General features: G+C 39.8%; 2 protein-coding genes across 4 annotated transcripts in view; one reads left to right on the top strand and one right to left on the bottom strand.

Moving 5' to 3' along the window:
* The first annotated feature begins 7,092 nt into the window (after window positions 1-7,092).
* Window positions 7,093-10,856, top strand: rhbdd3 (rhomboid domain containing 3). The gene is made up of 5 exons (XM_023281182.3): window positions 7,093-7,672; window positions 7,759-8,142; window positions 9,043-9,169; window positions 9,268-9,510; window positions 9,650-10,856. The coding sequence occupies exons 1-5, from the start codon at window positions 7,510-7,512 to the stop codon at window positions 9,816-9,818; spliced, it is 1,086 nt and encodes a 361-aa protein (XP_023136950.1). The 5' UTR covers window positions 7,093-7,509; the 3' UTR covers window positions 9,819-10,856.
* Window positions 10,125-19,021, bottom strand: part of emid1 (EMI domain containing 1) — a 64,633-nt gene continuing 55,736 nt past the window's right edge. The window contains exons 10-17 of one of the 3 annotated variants that reach the window (XM_023281177.3): window positions 18,043-18,132; window positions 17,593-17,645; window positions 17,431-17,493; window positions 16,798-16,842; window positions 16,498-16,542; window positions 16,330-16,341; window positions 14,133-14,217; window positions 10,125-11,431 (exon numbers count right to left, since the gene is read on the bottom strand). In XM_023281177.3, coding sequence (XP_023136945.1) covers window positions 11,298-11,431; window positions 14,133-14,217; window positions 16,330-16,341; window positions 16,498-16,542; window positions 16,798-16,842; window positions 17,431-17,493; window positions 17,593-17,645; window positions 18,043-18,132 — 527 coding nt within the window. In that variant the 3' untranslated portion in view covers window positions 10,125-11,297. Of the gene's footprint in view, window positions 11,432-13,866; window positions 13,958-14,132; window positions 14,218-16,329; window positions 16,342-16,497; window positions 16,543-16,797; window positions 16,843-17,430; window positions 17,494-17,592; window positions 17,646-18,042; window positions 18,133-19,021 lie in introns of all 3 variants that reach the window. The other 2 variants (XM_023281179.3, XM_035953281.2) reach the window with 2 other exon arrangements.

Here is a 19,021-nt window from a genome sequence, read left to right as displayed (position 1 = left end):
AAATTTGAATACTGAAAATCATAATTTTCTTGTGACTGCTGGATACCTCTAGTTTCAACATTTTCATTTGATTACCTCTGGATTTTTTTGAGTGGACTATATATAGACTTCACTTCAGTCAGTAAACACTTATGTAAGACCTACCTAATATCAACAAATTTTAATTAAAAGCATATTGCAGCTTTGCTTGTGAGTAAGGAAAAACTGGGCTTCTTGAAATATAAAGTGTTCTTTTATACTTTATACACTGCGCAGCCAGTCATCTTCCTCTGTTCCACATTGCAGCCTTGTAAAGGGCTGTGATAGAGAAAAGAGCTTTCATGGTGTTAGACAAGTGAGAATTTGCTTTGTAGAGCCTGCAGCGTACATACAAGAATAATAACATGCAGTAGTACATCGTTTAAGTCTACATTGTAATCACATATGTAAAGAACTGCACAAAGTTTGTAATTTGGAATACCACTGTCTGCCACAGCAGCAGACAAACACACCTCGACCCTATCTGCTAGCCCTCCTAGTATACTGCTTAATTGTGAAAGCAGAAACAGCTAACAAATTTAGCAGAATATTCATGTTCATGTTGAAGTCATGTACCTCCTACAATTCTCTTTTAAATGTGATTTGTAGTTACACAAAAGATCTGTATAAAATAAAATATACTTCACATTTTTTGTAATGTAGAAATTTTACCCATGTATGCCTACTAAAGACAATTGTGTTCTCAAGATACTTGCTGTACGTGAACAATACACAATATCTCTATCTTTAGACTAAACTCTTATGTGTGTCTGCAACAGGCACCATTGAGCGACTCATGACTCGGTGGATGGTCAGTACTGATAGTGTCTGTAAGGGGTACAGTCAACCTTTACCACAAACACTGGAGTTCATTTGTACAGTCTAATAACTATGGAATGCAGCATTTATAAATTCAGTGAATACACTACCTTGTGCATTTATCCCACTTCGCGAAATGAACTGTAGTATAATTAATTCATTTTCCGTTAATTTTTGGGGTGGAGACACACACATACTTCAGTATCCAGTGGTTTTATTATGCTCCATTGTTTTGTTCTTTTCAGCTAAAATTACTTTATAGCCATGAAATGTGGTTTCCCTAGCTTCTAAGATCAAAGAAAGGGGCTGTAACATAAAACTTTATAAGAAACTGAAACTTTTTATTTGAAGCCCTCTCTTTTTGGTATTGATTGATCGATTATCATCAGTGAAACCTAACAAATCCAAAGTTTCAGCACAGGGAAGGCGACCATCCACTTTGACTGGTTGGGGTCAGGGTAAACGGGATTGAGAAGAGGACGGCAGACAGAGACAGGTATCAGAGCTCCACTGCAGGCTGCTTGTGCTGAGCCGAAAAACACAAACATTACAAAGGTTAGCAGGACAGACACAGAAACGGTGCAATTTAGTGTTTAAAAGGAGTATTGACAAAAATATCAAAATGTTCCAGAGCTTGTCTGAAGTTAGACCTGAGCTGTTTGATATACACGTTTTGAAGTTTTCATTACTGTGATATGACAAAATTATTTTTAACAACTTTAACAGAGTCTGTAAAGACATTTTAATCACCATTAGCTCAGAGATAAATAATTACATCTGAGCCACATAATTGCATATGCTCATATTGACAAAGAGCCCAAGTATAGCCAGTGTGTGTAATAGTAACAACATCAGAATCAGTAGAATATTTTTAAGAACTGCACAAGTAAAGAAGGTGGACAGCAACAATGACAGATATACCACAACATTTACATTAAACTAAATAACATAAATACATCTTTTAATGTCACTGTTCTCGGGTCCAAACCAGCTGGTTGATCTGTAAGCAGGCATGTATAAATCCTGTCTACAGAACTGTGCGTGACCGTACATTTAGACCCTACCACACTTGAAGTGCAGATTAAGAGGTTCAATTCCATATGGGCTGTGGCTCACCATCCATTAAACAAAAAGTTCTCAAATCTTTCCTTAGTCGTTGGAAGGCCTACACATAATTCCTGTGTTTTTTCCTTATATCTCTGCTAATCTGGATTCCATGCCAAAAAAAGCCCGAGTCACATTTAAATTACATTTAATCGTAACGTGAGCCTATGCACATTACTGACCTCAGAATAAAGCTTAAATGAAATGAGCTGAATGTTCGATTGTAATACACTTTTACCACTATTTCATTTAAAATTCATTAAAAACTGTTTCCTCCATGACAAATGAAAAGCAAATCCATTAGTTTCATGGAGCTATTGCAAAAAGCAGCAGCTCATTTAAGGCATCAATATTAGCTCACGTACAGTCATGTTACACAGACTATACAACAGTCTGACCAATACTCCAGTAAAAGGTACATGTATGTCTCGTATGGTATTTTTTCTCAACTCTGAACAGTCAGACAGCTAACACGGTGGCTGATTAGCCGTTCGGCTAGCCTTGTTAGCTCGCTAGCGTCCTTAGCACAAGTCAACTCGGTTAACAATACCACCGTTTAGCATAATGGCTAGCTGTCTCATTGCTAGGAGTTAACTCACCAACACACAGTATCACGAATTAGCGCAGAAAGCAGCCTCATAAGACTCAGGTGGAAAGTAACAGGTGTCCAGATGCTGCTCTGCTATTTCGCCATCACAAACTCATCAACGATTCACTCTAAGAGTTCCAGCGCTGCTTCTCCTTGACCTTCAACCGGCGCACAGACCGAAACAGTAACCAGTGGCTGCTCATCTAAGTCATGAAACAAATTACTATTTTATTATTATTTTACATTCTATCTACAAGAACACTTGCGCTGCCTGTGGGCGAGAATGACTCCAACATCAGAGGCCGTTGCCGAACGTGACGTAACAACCAGTCAAGATGCAAATCCTTTTGAGACTTCACTGATGACCACACAATGGTCCCAAAAAGTATATAAATACGGGATGATTTTTCAGGTAGTCAGAGTCAGCTAACGAAGACAAAGTCAACAGTTTCCTGAAAGGCACTCATCAACCCGCTGAGAAGCAGACAATCTTCAGAAAAGAAGAAACTTTTCACCAGAACAATCCATCCTTTGTAAACGCATCCGTCAACATGGCAAAGAATCTCGGAATTACCAAAGGAAGTACACTTGGTAACTGTCACATAGTGGAAGATATAATTGGAGAAGGTGGCTTTGGAGTTGTTGCCAAATGCCGCAACACAGACACCAACAAGACGGTGGCCATCAAAATCAATAAGAGCGAGGCAGGCATTCTGCAACAAGCAGTTGAAGAAATTGCCATCCTCAAGCGACTACGGTGTCTCAATCCAGACACCTGTAATATAGTCCGCTGGGATGGCTTTTTCTTTCACAAGGAAAATATTTGCATGACGTTTGAGCTGCTTGATCAAAGCCTGTACCACTACCTGCAGGAGCAACACACCAGGGGTCTTACCATGGGTGAGCTGAAGCCCATTTTGCACCAGTTAGCAACAGCCTTGGCACACCTCCACTCGACTGAGATTGTACATGCAGATCTGAAACCAGTAAACGTTATGGTTGTCAATCGGCATCAACATCCAATTCAAGTTAAACTTATTGACTTTGGCCTGGCGTGTCCAGTGTCAGAGGTGAAACAGGGTGCATGCTTTGGGACAGTCTGGTACAGTGCACCAGAAATGCTACTTGGAGTACCGTTTAAAGAATCTTTCGATATGTGGAGTTTGGGTCTCATCATGGCAGAGCTGATCTTAGGATGCCACCTTTACCCTGGCAAAACAGTGTATGATGTCTTGAGATTCATGGTAGAAACTCAAGGCCAGCCACCTGACGAAGTCCTAGACCAGGGGCTGTACACTGAAAACTATTTCTTTAAACAGAACAACAGAACACCACGCTGGAGATTTAAATCTCCGGAAGATATGTATTATCAGTATGGTTTCTATGCATCAGATACGAGGGATATCAAACTGAAGTCTCTTGATGAAATTGAGCAATACATGGAACAAGATGTGGAACTTGAGAAGGATCGGAAGATGCTTGTCAGCCTCATCAAAAGCATGCTGAACATGGATGCAAGCAAGAGGATTACGGCTCGAGAGGTTCTCCAGCATCCATTCTTTGATCCCAGCATCCCTGAGAGCTCCTCTGCAAATGCTGGCGAAATACTGGCACACACGGAAAACCATGAAGGAAACACATCTCCCTCCATGTCTGCTGCATCGTGGGAAGAACGCACAGATTCCCATGCCCAACATCCAGCTCCACACCTCTCTCCTGTGTCATGGGTGGAACGCGTAGATTTCAATGACCAAAGTCCTTCTCAGTCTTTGTCTGCTGCATCATGGGAAAAACGCGCAGACTTCGTAGGATCATGGAGGGAACTTGTAGGCTCCAATGCCCAAAGTCCAGTTCAGTCCTCGTCTGCTATGTCATGGGAAGTAGTACCCATGGACTTAAAAGCCCATAATCCAGCCCCATCCTCATTCTCGTCTGCTGCATCATTGGAGGCATGCGTTGGCCTCAGTGCTCAACGCCTGGCTTCCTCTCCGACTGACATGTCATGGGGAGAAAAAATCGAGACCAGCAGCCAACCTGAGCAAGTGGTCATTGAAATAATGCAAGTAGAGGATGACATTGTTGAATCAACTCCCTCTCTAACTGCTGTGTCATTTGAGGACTGTCCAGCTGAGACCAGAAAGGAGAATATCAGCTGGTGGAGACGCATCAAGAGAATAATTACAAGGGCCTTCCGTCGGAAATTCTAAATGCATCTAGTTAAATTATATCCCCTCCCTCCAACCCCCTACCCTCAAGAAAAAATATCACAAAAAACCAACATAATTATTCTTATTTTTGTATGTGCTACTGAACGTGATTCTTTCTCAGTTCAGCCAAATAATTAATAAATGTTTCTAGTATGACTTTTGGTCATACCTAAGGCATTAATAGCTCCTCAACTGTAGCAAGGAGCACAGAATTTTCTATTTTTTTTAACAGGATTTGTTAGAAATTGTTTATTTTTGTACTTTTTTTATAATAAAATGATGGAAAAAATTATTTTACTGAAACATGATCTTTTAAGCTTAGATTTGGTAAATTTTCCTGATAGAATTGCACATTGCATATGATTCATTCAGGGACTGTTGCAAAGTTTAAAACCTCACAAACCTTTCTGTTTTTCAATTTTTTTTGGTGGTAGTAAATAATGTAATTTTGGGAAAAAAATAGCTACCAATTTCTATAAAGGCTCTTATTCTAAATAGCAAATGATTATGGGAAACTATATGCTCACTATTGTAAATCTTCTGTACTGTAAATTCATTCATAGAAGTGAACCTGCCCACAAAAAACTGGTGAACTGGCAACAAAAATGTCATATTATTTTATGCAAAACTGAGATTTCAAAAGTGTGCAGTTCCTGAAAAGTTCACCAGAATTCCCCCTTTCTCTTACAAAAACTAACAGTCAACTTTAAACTGTGGGAAAAGGCTGAAATATATTGTCAGGAAGAAATATCCCATCAAAACAATATTACTCTGAAGTGCCAACGCTGAAACAAAGCTGCCACCTAGGGACGACAACAGACAATTGTTTGTATGTAAACATTGAGTGGTGAAAGTAACTCAGTACATTCACTCAAGGACTGTACTTAAAAACAGCTTTGAAATACTTGTACTTTACTTGAATGGTTCTATTTCATGCTATTTTATACTTCTACTTCAGTACATTTTAAATGGAAATATTGTATTAACTATTCCACTAAATTCATAATTTAATTATGTGTATAATCATAGTCATATATGATGATGTATCAGTCAGAACGACTAAACCACCACTTTTACTTTAATACTTTAACTACATTTGGCTGCTGATAGCTGTTTACTTTGACTTAAATAAGATTTTTAATGTAGGACTAAACTACAAAAAAATGAACTGTATGAAATTGTTAAAAGTATGTCAAAACAGCGACACTAATAGTTCCAAAACAGCTTCAATGCACTTTGACAATGATTCTTCAATATTTGGAACCCTACTGCATGGATGAAAAAACATTCTTCTGAAACATATTACCTTTGGTCTTTCGTTGACAGCGATGGACTGTTCTGTCTAACATGTCAGTGCAAAATCTTTCTTAGGTGTTCAACTAGATTGAGATGTGGTGAATGTGAAGATCATAGCATATGATTCACATCATCATCCAGTGACTCCTCGTATCCTGTGGATGGGGCCATTGTCATTGCATCAGGACGTTTTCACCAAAGGATGAAGGTGATCACTCCGAACGACTTTGCATTGATTTGCAGTAACTCTTTCATCTAAGTGGACAAATAGGCACAGAACGTGACAGAAAAATACCCTCTACTAATAACAGAACCACCAGATCCCCCCACTGTAGGGGCGGGTCATTGTTCAATTTTTCCATTTATTAATGAATTAATGAATTCATCCATAATGTTGTCTTTATAGATCCTCAAGTGCAACAAGATAATGAAGGACCATTACTTTTTATACTTTTGCAATGCAACACAGCACGTGTCCTGTAATTTGGGTACTTTTATCCATTATGCCATACATGTGAAAGGTGTTCACAGATTTTGTTTTATTTTCATAATTTTTTAATATGTATTCTACTTCAGCATTTCTTGCCTTGTTTCTTGCTATGTTTAATTTGGATCTAGCTGCTGCAATAAAAAGACCAATAAAGTTGATCTTATCTCAATTTTACACCTCTCTGCTCTTTCACATTCACTTGGTCTACTGTGCCAGATTGTAAACGCAGGACTTTCAATTGTGATGATATTTTGACAGTGTGGTATGAATACTTTCACATTTTATCTGAATACTTACTCACAATGGAGGATATTTTTTAAAAATGCAAATAGCAGCAAGTACCCTAAGCACAGAGTTACATCTTCCAAATTATTCTTTTGGTAGATAGAAGATATTCAAGTTTCTCTCAGCAAAAAACCCAAAAACGTTGGATTAAAGAAGCAGGGACCAGTTTACCGTTTAGTTGATTGAATGATTTAATGATTAATTGACCGATTGGTCGTCCTGTCAGTGTGTACAGCAGGAGGCGCTAAAGCTCCTTTACGCGCCTAATTAGAAGACGACGAAGAAGAACACGCGGAAGTTAGCATCTGCTTAGCTTTCTTACATTTCTACGCTGGAATTGTTCTTTTTACACTTATTACTAAAATTTCAACTTACATTTAACGGATATGGCCATTTTAGAACAACAACTAAGATCTTTGGCTCGTCGTTCGAGTTTATTACAGCTCATGTCGTCGGCAGAGAGAGTTTAACAGGAGGATTCTGCATCCAGTAACCTTCTGTTGTGGATTACAATGTTGTGATATATAGTTGTGATGATGGACTCCATCTCCCACTCTCATATTGTTAGAAGTAACTACAGTTGTCTGTCTGTTTCGTTTCTCAAGACATTGTTTTTGTTATGTGCACCACTTGATGTTAATATCCCAGAATTATGCCACTAAAATACCAGTGAGTGTAGAACCTACAGCTGATCCTAAAAAATGCTGGGACGTATATTGTCAGTGTGGTTCTGGTTTGGGTCAGATCGCTCTGGATTCTGCCTGGGAACATGTTTATCAATAACACTTACACTGCTGATGTATGCTGGGAGCATCCAGGCAAGTCTGAGCGTAGGTCCAGGAGGAGACTTCCCAACATTCACAGGTTACTCATCATGTTGTTTCCAAGCAGATCTTCAATGTCAGAGTTGGTGAAATCAAGGCATGTAATACATTATTTCTCCTCCTCAGATGTGTGTCTTTATGCTCTCAGTCATGATGAGCTGACCTCCCTGCTGGTCAGCGTTGCTCTCCTGCTGTTGTTTGGACCATGTCAGGAGCGTCGCTGGGGGACAGTCGCCTGGCTCGTCCTCTCCATCCTGACAGTGGCCATTCTGCCTTTCCTCTACGCTGTGGTCCTCTTTGCTGGTGGGGGCGAGGCGAGTCGGATCTACGGTTTCTCTGCTGTCCAGCTCGCTCTGTTTACTGCTCAGTGTCGACAGGTGACACAAAGACGGCTGCTGAGGTGTTTGCCAGTCTGGTTTCTGCCCTGGCTTCTCCTGCTGATCGGCCTGCTGCTGCTGCCCGGGACACCTGCCCTGCTTCACTTCTGTGCAATATGCATCGGACACAACTGTATCCTTCCCTGTGTATACTATCATTTAATGGCAATGCTGAAGGGTGACTTAATTTGCATCGCTAAGTTACTGATTCTCAGCTTTTATCCACATTTTAGTGTAGTGAAGCCATGTTAGACATTTTAGGGAAATGCTTGATAGCGTCTGAATCCCACTTTCACATTTCTGAAACTTTTCTATTTGTGAAAATGCAATAAAAGGAGATTGCTGAGACCAGGTCTATACCTAGACTAATGTGGATTAGATTTTCTCAGAGTGGCTAAAGAGTCTTTAAAACATAGTTTCTGGTTTGTAAAATCTCTACTGTATTTGTCAAAATGTGGGGGAAAAGAAGGGGGGGAATTCTCTAGCTTTTCTGCATCAAAACCACATTTGATCAGATCAAGATATATGAAAGGCAGTGAAATCTCCCCTTTTTGCAGTTTCACAAACACCATAAAGGTTTCACAAATTTGAATCTTTAGCCTCTCTGAGATACTTTGGTCCAGGTTTGACCCCTCTAATGATTGTAGTTTTAGATCTTGAGCTGGTCTAATGTGATCCAGATGTGAAAAAGAAGCAGTAAAATCATCCTTGTTTGCATTTTCACCAATAGAATGATGGTTTCACAAATTTGAAAGTGAGTTAGTGACACAAACATGCCTTAACTGCTGAACAGCATCATTGATTGATACTTGTTGAAATAGCTTATACTGTGGCTTGTAGAAGCAAAGTAAACTAGTAAACAAAGTGTTTTCTCTTATTATTCTTCTGCTGCTGTGGCCTTAATGAGCATGTACAAACTATATTTGATTGTCACTCCCTTTCCCACTAAATCTCTAACAATGTTTATTTCTACATAAATACCTCAGTGCCTCCTTCTCACGTCTTGTGTTATTATACTTAATGGACCTTGTAGATCGTCAGTCCTTTATTGGGATGATACAGGAGCAGGAGGAATCCAGGCTCTTGGATTTCATTCCTGATTGGGCGTATGTTCGCATTTCAGCCAGGTTCAGATTGCCCGTCTATGCTACCTCACAAAGGTGTGATTTAACTCATTCATTCATTGAATGTATCTTGCCTGCATGCACAGCTGTGGCAGATTTAATCATTTCTGCTTCATCTGTTGTCACATATCTAGATCAGTTTCTCCCTCTGCTCCCCCACTGAGTGATCCCTCTGCATTGAACCACCACCACCACCACCACCACCCATGGATTGAACCTTTGCCTACCTGGGTGATGGAGGAGTCTGCTGCTCAGTCTGAGGCTGAGGTGCTGGAGGAGCAGATGCTCAGGGCAGGGATACTGGCCTCACTACAGGATGCCCCTGATGGTCCTGATGCAAAAGTGGAGGTGCCCAAATCATCAGTGTCTTCCCTGCGGTCAGTAATAAATGAATCACTAGTTAAGTAGTTGACTGGGTAGATATGTTTTTAAAGAAATACTCCTCATATTACTTATATATAGTTTGTATTTTCAAGCAGCCCTACAGTTAACTAAAAGACCAGTGTTTCCTCTCAGCCTGCAGCAGCTGGAGAAGATGGGTTTCCCCACAGAGAAAGCTGTAGTGGCTTTAGCAGCCTCAAAACAACTAGATGGCGCCATCTCCCTGCTTATTGAAGACAGCGTTGGAGAACAAGCTGTGGTGGTATCGAAGGGAAAGAGCTCTCTGCCACCACAAAGCAGCTAGACGACCTCACATGACCTCCTGGACTGATTCTGCAAAGATGTTTGCACTTATGCAGTAAACTGAACGTACCTATTACGCTTGGGTTTTGCTGAGCTTCAGTGTTTTCCCTGTGGGCTATTTGTAGAACTATTTAAACGATCTACGTGTAAAGATGAGAAGAAAGTCTAATTGAGGGTAGATGCAAACTTGACTCACTTTATGTATCTGCACATATAAATGTACATCGGATAGAGTGGATGTCATTAATTTATGTTCTAAAAGTGTTTAATGAATACTGTTGTACCACAAATGAAAACAAGTGACATGTTTAAAAAAAAAAAAACAATGAACATTATTTTATTACACCGATCATCTAGACAGGATTATCTTAACACAGCAACACATTTGCAAGGAGAAAAAGGTCCAAAATATGAAATGGTTACATGACAGCATACAAAATAAACTACAGTTCATCATTTAAATAGTTTCACAATACGTTTGATATAAGATGACACAAAAAGTCTTTTCATAAGGATATTTTAAGCAGTTTACCAACACCATAGTGGTAAAAACATGTTCAAGTTCTATAAACAGTTTCGTTATTTCCTCTGTGTGTGTGTGTGTGTTAAAGATCCTGACATGGACAGCCAGTTATTATTTCAATGTATTTTGTTTCCAACACTGTTTATGACTGTTCCCGCTGATGTGCAGCCAAATACAAATACAAATGTTTGTGCATTTTTTTTGCACACATTAAATGTCAAAATGCTATTCTCTTTATTAGTTTCAGGGGAAAACTCACTCACACTAACACCAGAAAACTACAAATCACTGTTAGCAACACATACAGTATCTCAGAGTGGAGATGACTTCATCTTTTTAGTGCACTACATAACATTGAGTTAAATGATATGATAGAAGGATAACAAAATTAATACGAGAAGAGGAGGTTTGTTTGTGTAATTGTATCCTGCAAACTGTACATGCACAATATATTTAAATAGTGAACTCTCTTCCGATTGCAGTTATATTATGTAAGCAATACAAACTCAAATCCAGTCTCTTTTCTCACATCTGATTTCTCTTTCACTTGATTACACTAAATGACCCTTATTGTCCAGAACTGTTTGTAGCTTGAGCACCACAGAAGATTCAGATTTACTTTTTTTTTTCTTCAAACACCGTAATCTGAAGCTTTAGTTCTGTAGCCAAAGAAATGTGATACAGAAGGAGCTGTTGGGAGTGCTGTGTAAAGGTAAGTGTTTGCTTATGGCGATGGGTGTGTGTGGGTGGGGGTCAAACTAGTTCTCAGGTTCCTGACGGAGCAGGGCATTGTGGAGTATCAGTGGAGTTTCCCTGAGGTGTCACCCATCCTAAATCTGACGGTCAAGCCCAGAGAGGGTATCAGACACGATCTAAATCTGTTGAGAGCCGATGAGACCTAGGAGGGGAGGTCAACCCAGCCTGTGATCCTCAGGGTGAGCGGGGGTGGGGGGGGGGCTACTTCCCTCGAACCTTGGTGTCGGACGACAGAGGAGAAGCAAGTCGATGTGGAAGTGCACCTGCTCGCTTATCTCTGTAGAAACTAGGGGAGACTGTGCCAAATGGTCCATCCCCAGACCCTAGATCAGGCTCTGTTGAAGAAAGACAGCAGTTGGAACGGGTCCTCCCTGTCCATCAGAGTGTGTGGACATAATGTGCGCTCTGTAGTTCTAATCCAACTCTTAACCTGAAGGTATTGTAAGTGAGTGTCTTATTTTGAACGGGCAGTTGTTCTATTAAAAACATTAATTAACTATGCTGCTTTAAAGGAGGTGCATCTGACTAGCAGGGCTGCAACAGATATTTTTGTGAATAAACTGGTCAGTTGCTCTCCTATACAGCAGTGAACAAAAGTTTACATACCATACATTTGAAAAGACCACGTACATCGTCGCAGTCTTGAGTTTCCAATGACTCCTGTAACTCATAATTTTTTTCTATGATGTAATCACTGAAACAAATGCATCTTTGTCACAAAAAACAATCATGTATCTTGGTTCTTTCATAGATTTATTATAGGTCTTCTGGACAAATGTACAAAAATGGCCTTGCATGATCAGTTTTGGTGATGTAGAAAACTGGTGATCAATTTTTTTTGTAGCATGGCCTCTTAACTTCTCATGAGTGACTAAGATTGATTACAACTGGTGATTCTCTGAGGCAATTTAAATAAGGCCCATTGGATACACTCATCAGAAAAAGCAAATCATTGACTTGAACAAATCTGGAAAGTTACTTGGACCCATTTAAAAGCAGCTACAGATCGCCAAATCATCTGTGCAAACAATTCTAAGTATAAAGTGTGTGGTACAGTTGTGCCACTGCCACCATCTGGGAGAAAGCACAAGCTATCACCTGCTGCTGAGAGACACAGTCACATGTGTTTTACATCACCATGAGCGGAGAGGCCATGCAAGAAGGAAGCTCTTCCTCAAGAAGTGGCACATTTAAAGCCAACTGAAGTTTGATGCTGATCCCATGGGCAAAGAAAAGGCCTTCTAAGGGAAAGTTCTGTGGTGAATTAAAATAAAAATTAAACCATGACCATAAATATGCTTGGAGGAGGAAGGTGAGGCCCTTAACACCAAGAACATTATACCTATCATCAAGCATGGTGGTGGCAAGATGAGGCTCTGGAGCTGTTTTGCTGAACTGGTGCTTTATACATAGAATAGTGAAGGAGAAGGATTACTTCCAGAGTCTTCTGGAAAACCTAAAATCATTAGCCAGACAGCTGACGCTTGGATGCAGTTGGGTGTTCCAACTAGACAATGACCCAAACACATAAAAATGCTCAAGAAATGGTTAAGTTGTGACTTAAACTCCATTAAAAACCTGTGGGCTGTTATGAAGGAATAACTCTGTCAGAAGCCCAACAAATTTAGATGAACTTTGCCAATTCTGTTGAGAAGAACAGTCAAAGGTACAACCAGAAGCTTGTGCACAGCTACCAAGAACATTGAGGTGAAAATGGCCAAAGGACATTTAAACAAATAATAAAATTGCTGTATGTATATTTTTGACCAAGCAGATTTTGTCATATTTCCAGAAGACCTATAATAAATCCATGAAACAACCAAAATGCACCATTGTTTTTTGTGGCAAAGATGCATGTGTTTCAATGATTCCATCATAGGAAATTAAGAGTTGAAAAAGTAATTGGAAACTCAAGATTGCCGTGATATACCCAGCTTTTATGAATGTATGTAAACCTTTGCTCACAGCTGGAGATTGGTTGTTTCAACAGTCAAATGTTGAAAAGAAAAAAAGTGTATCCTCAGATTTTCTGGTTTTCTTTTAACCAACAGTCTAATACCCAAAGATGTTCAATTTTAAAAAAAACACAAAGCATTAAATTATCATATTTCGGAAGCTAAAATCAGTGAGTGTTTGGCACAAAGTCCCTGAAAACTTGGTTTCACATCTTGGATTTTCATAATAGGATTCATGACTAAAATAACAACAAGCAAAGTCAAGGTAATAAAAACAGAGGTACACACTTGAAATTCAGCTAATCTGCTTCATGAAGATGTGTGGATGGAATCAGATATAATTGACAGGATTGGCAACTTCAGCATTCAAACAATTAAACTCTCATCTGATTTTGGTGCTTGAAAGTATGTGACATTATCTTTTTCCTCCTGAGCCCAACTCACTTTAGACCAGTGAGAAGAGCACAGAAAAATGCACAAATACAAAATTATCTCATCTGATAAAAAAACAGAAGTGTTAAAACCCTTGCAGAAAAACAACGTGTATGCAGCACCCCATCTTTCATAGTAAGAAATTGAGTAGGTAAATTGATTTTAATGTCTGTGCTGCCATCAAATAATCCTCAAAACTAAAACAGATTATACACAAGAATACATTTCTAAAACATCTACTTTTCAGTGATGAGAACAACATTTTGCGGTTCAGTAACAAGTGGTTATTTTACGCTTTTAACACTTGATCAGCACTTTTTACATGTTGTCAAGGAGGTAAGAGAGGGTTGGCAGAGCTGTGGGTGAAGATGTCTCAGCATTACCTGGCCAGATGATAGCCTCCAGCAGTGTCACCCTGCGAGCCAGAAGCTCAAGGTCTGCCTGCAAGTCGTGGAACATCTGCAAGCTAATGTCCTATCAGAGAGCAGTGACAGGGGGACTGTGTGAGGGTGTGGAAACGCCAGCCCAAGTCCTGGGGCTGCTCACGACTGTTCCCACTCCCTGTCTCAGCAGTGAGGCTCAGTGGGAGTTTAGGCGCCCACCTCTGACCCCTGCCTAAAGCTGACCCTGCCTCAGGCCTCCTACTCACCATGAATACCGATCATAGTCTCAAGGATTAAAACCCTCTCGGCTAAGATCTTCAGCGCCTCTCTGATCTGATGTATTCCGTCCCCCTGTGAAGATAGATACAGCCGTCAAGGTAAGGAGCACAAGCCAAAGAACTGCTCGCCAAGATGCAAGTCATTTTTCTCAATACAGTTGAGCAGTTAGAAGGTTAAAACAGTCCACATATCTGCCCAGCGCTGTCAGACGTTAACCTGCTTTTCTCTATTGTCTCCCTCATTCTCTGAACATGCTGCTACATGAAGTCAGTCTCTGCCATGCTGGACTGGGCAACATCAGCATGCACATTACAGACCAGCATCATACTGGTTGAACTGCGCTCTCCCAGGACAAAGATTTAATCATGCCATCTGCATTCTTTCTGTTGGGTAGCAGGTCAGCCAGGCAATTACTTTCAGCTCCACAGTGTTCATTCTTAACACCGTGCTTACAAAAGTTACCCATCATCTGACAGAATGAAACCAGTGAAGGTTTACACTGACATCTAGTTTGTCTTTAGTTATAAGATAAAGCAATGGCTTCATGAGTCATACCTTGAAAAATAACAAAAGTAGTTGAAGAAGAAGGAGGTAAAGCAGACAGACAGCTGAGAGTGTCGCCATCACAAAAGAAGGCATGCAGAGGAACAGCTGAAGCTTTTACTGCCTAGGTGAGTGATTCCCACTACGACATGCTCTGATTAATAAGACAAACTGTATGTTTGAAGAAAAAAGGCAATGTCACACTAGCAGCATGGCTCTAGGGATCGTAATATCAGATTGTTGGTTGGTTGAAATATCTCAACTTTGGGATAGATTGTTGAGAAATCTGGTTTATGAGACCCGCAAGAACAATCCATTGGTGAACCTCTGTACCAACAGGCTTGTGGTTTTTAATAAAATATGCTGACAACTATTGGATGAATTGTCATGAAACCTGGTACAGTCATTCAGGGTTTCCTAAATCCAAGATGATGAATCTAAATCACTTTTTTCTGTCCCACTAAAAGTTTGCCAAAAATTATCAGTTTGAACTGAACAAACTTTGTAAAAAACAAAAACTTGTGTGCTCCTTTGCACAATCATGTAGTTTTTAGTGAATCAAGTGACAAAACAGTGACAAAAATTCAGGAACTTTTTGGCTGAACTGCAGGCTGTGTTTCCACAGAGCATACTTTGACTAGTCTGTGGAAACTGCTTGGAGCTCACAGGGTTCAATGCTTATGATAATGGTGAGATCACCGTTAATGTAAGCATGTTAAACTACTATCACTAAACTAAGATAGTGAACATTGTAACTATTAGACATAATAAAAATCAGCAAGTCAGAGAGTTGATCTCCAAATAAAACTTTGAGAATTTGGACCTACTTTGCCTTTTTTCAGCAACACTGTGTCATTTTTCATGGTTGATTTACACATCCAGAAGAGAAAGTTTATGTGATGAAGGTGAAGACAAAGTCATGCAAAGTTGCATTGTGGGAGAAAAGAGGATAGCTGTATCCACTCCACTCACATCAGAGCACAACACCTCTAAACCCAACAGGACCCACCACTGACACATATGGAGTGATTTGGCATATACATTTCACACATTCTTTAGTGGTTCATTGACACATTTAGAAAAAATCGGTAAAATCAAACTAAATGATCAGATGCACTGTTAGATTCAAATGAAATAATTAGAATTTTGCAAGGATTTTTTCTCTATTTTACATCTTTCCTGGTGCATGATGCTGTTCTGTATATTTATATGTATATGCCAAAGTCAGATGCTGAAAAGGTGACTGTGAAAGGTAGCCATGGGGACAGTAGCTTGCAGAGGGAGTCAGGCAGCTTTAGGGTCAAGAGGACAGCAGTCCAGAGCATACCCCAAGGACCAACAAAAACACATTAACACACAAAATCAGACAGATCAAAAGCTACAATCATATATGATCAACCAGAAACAACAATGTTAAACAGACACTTTGACTACCAACAGGTTGGAAAGTATGGGCTGGAGAGAAAAAGAGATGCAGCTAAACACCACTTTGTGGCCAATCACAACCATAAACACGGTGACTGTAAAGAGATCGTAACCATAACCGGAGACGTTGGTCATGGTTAGACTTAATTTAGGTCACTGAAAAGATTCATTGCATTGCAAAGTGAACACGTGATGACATGAATAAAAATATCTTACATTTAGATTGCTCTTGTAAAATGAGAAGGAGGTAAAAGAAAAGTAAGGGTTAGACAGACAGAAGACATTCAATGCTCAGCAAAGGAATCTTAAAACTTTTTTCAAAATCTGAAAATCTTCCTGTCCAGAGCCATGTGACTTGTGAACAACCACCAACTACTTTCTTACCGGTAAGCCCTTCTCTCCTGGCTCTCCCTTGGGACCTGGTGCTCCCTGTGAAGAAACGTTAACGACAGAAAAAATGAATCTGACCTCAAAACATTTATAAAAGCTGTGCTGCAGTTTGCATCAACAGACAGATCTCCTTCTCTGTGATTGTGTTGTCACTGGTCAGAGTGCTTTGTAGTGCTGCTGGTGAATGTAGTTTACAGTAACATAACCAGCTGTGACATATGTTGACGTTCCCCTCGCATACATTCTTTTTCTCAGGAAATAAACCTCAACGCAGCAGAGGTAGAGGTGGCTTACCGGCTCGCCTCTGAAGCCTCTCTCTCCTGGGTAACCTAAAGGACCCTGAAAAACCAAAAGTACATCTCAGAAAGTTGGTAAATGAGGAGAAGCAACTGAATGCTCACGCACTGTCCAGATTATGATGCAGGTAAGATGTTCCTGAGTGCAATAATTCTCTTAAATATTACATATGATGGACAATGTGGGGGCAAGCTAACAATATTACAAATCACAATGCAAACAAGAACTAGAAATCTAAAATAAGAAGCCCTGTGTAAATATTTTTTTGAAAAAAGATCACAAAACTGGAATAATACATCAAGCTGCAAAGGAAGTGTCATTCCCAAATTCTTAGTAGTCAAATCTGTGCACCTTAGAACAGGGTCATGTGTTGCTATCTTGTCAAGAATCCTGCTGAAAATACTAATAAGACTAATAAACATGTGCATGTTTATTAGTCTGAGTACAAGTAATGCCAAGTGTTTTCTTCTTTGTCATATTCCCTAATTGCATTTTATTATGTTGTGATATTTCAATGTTTTAAAATATTTAATCTGTTATATTTTCTTTAGATGAAATGTGCCTTCTCTCTAACTCCATTGCTGTCAACTAAATAAATAAATTAATCTAAACTAGACCAAATGTACTCACTCTCTCCCCACGTTCTCCCTTTGGCCCCACAGGTCCCTGTGTTCCAGGAGCTCCAGGTTTCCCCTGTAGTGGGTCAGAAAGTAAATTCAAAATGACAAAGACACATTTTCACAGACAGTGCTGAACTCCTGCAGTGCACCACTAAGCTGTGAGTGAGCTTACGTTCTGTCCTGCGGGGCCGGGTGGTCCAAGTGGGCCTTTAGGACCTGGAGGACCTGCATGAACATTTATAACAGCACATCAGTTTAGCCTGGTGAAGAGCAATGAGCTCAACTTCACATGTCCAGGGAACCTGCAGGTGTTTATGACTTCTAAGTGTAGCTTTAAGGGATGTTTGTGTTTCACCTAGTTAAGAATAAGCTTTCAGTTTTTTCTTATAAAATGATAAAAAGCGAATCTACAGCTCAAAAGAGACTTATGTTAGACAGCAAACACTGAGAAAGCTGAATAAACTGTATAATATTTGTAGGTGCTATTTACAGTCTACCGTTACTGTATTGTATTCATGTAAAGTAATTTTCAATATTAGAATGTTTGAGTGTATGGATAGATGTGACCCAACCACCATACAAACATCCTGTGTGCAGCATGAAGAGGCCAGTAAACACTCACCGATAGGCCCAGGAGGACCCTGAGGTCCTGGAACAGGCAATCCTCGGGAGTCATGGAAAGTGTTGGTGAAGAAGGGGTCTTTTCCACGATCTGGAGTTGAAACAAAATGTGCATGCTTAATGGGATGCAGAAGCTAGTCTCCTGGCTATTTACAAAGTCAAAACAAGCTACTAACTACCAGTCTGTCAGACCTTGTTTTTGGTCAGACCTGATTTTGTGGTTTCACTCTCCAGACAAGCTTCTAATGACTGAAGTGTGTATTTATGTGTTATGCATGAACATAGTTGATTTCAGTAGGTATGTTTTAGTTATCGGTTTGAATAATTGCCAAGACTGTCACAAATCCAAAGTGCAGCCCCACAAAATGAATATTTTAATGTTATTAACTGTCTAATTGAAGACTTGTGCTGTGGTTATGAAATAGTTTATATGATGCTGCTTCCATACAGCAAGTTCCACTAATCAAATGGTATTTTGGTTACATTTATTGATGCTGATGTCTTGGATCAGGTCCCTGCTTGTCGTTTGAATGTTCCGAGTTTGATGAATGAACCACATTTGGTATGTATCCTGAGAGAAAGTGCTCCCTGAGATGTGAATGTGGGAAAATGCATTGTTCTCACAGAAACATGAACTCCTCTGTTAGCTGCAGTGGTGGACAGGTTCTCATCCCAGCAGTCAAGAGGCATTTTAGCGTGCAATGTTTGTCTTTTGTTTTCATGTGACTGTGCCAGATGCGCCTAGTAACTACTCTGGTGAATATTAAGCAACCCTGCTGTGTTGATGCCGCCTCAGAAGTTCAACTCAGCCAAGTGAAGTCGGACAAATCAGTGCTACCTGTAGAGGGCAGTGTTTTCCAACAAACAGTTCATTTAATGAGTTCAGCAGACTAATAAACTACACAAAAGTGTATCAGCGTCAGCAGCGGATCAGAGTTTGATATTCATTAAAAGTTACATAATTTGGTATAAAATCTACA

The sequence above is a fragment of the Amphiprion ocellaris genome, chromosome 6 (assembly GCF_022539595.1).
Source record: "Amphiprion ocellaris isolate individual 3 ecotype Okinawa chromosome 6, ASM2253959v1, whole genome shotgun sequence".
In the NCBI taxonomy this organism is placed as follows: Eukaryota; Metazoa; Chordata; class Actinopteri; family Pomacentridae; genus Amphiprion; species Amphiprion ocellaris.
This window is presented reverse-complemented; position numbering and strand designations above follow the sequence as displayed.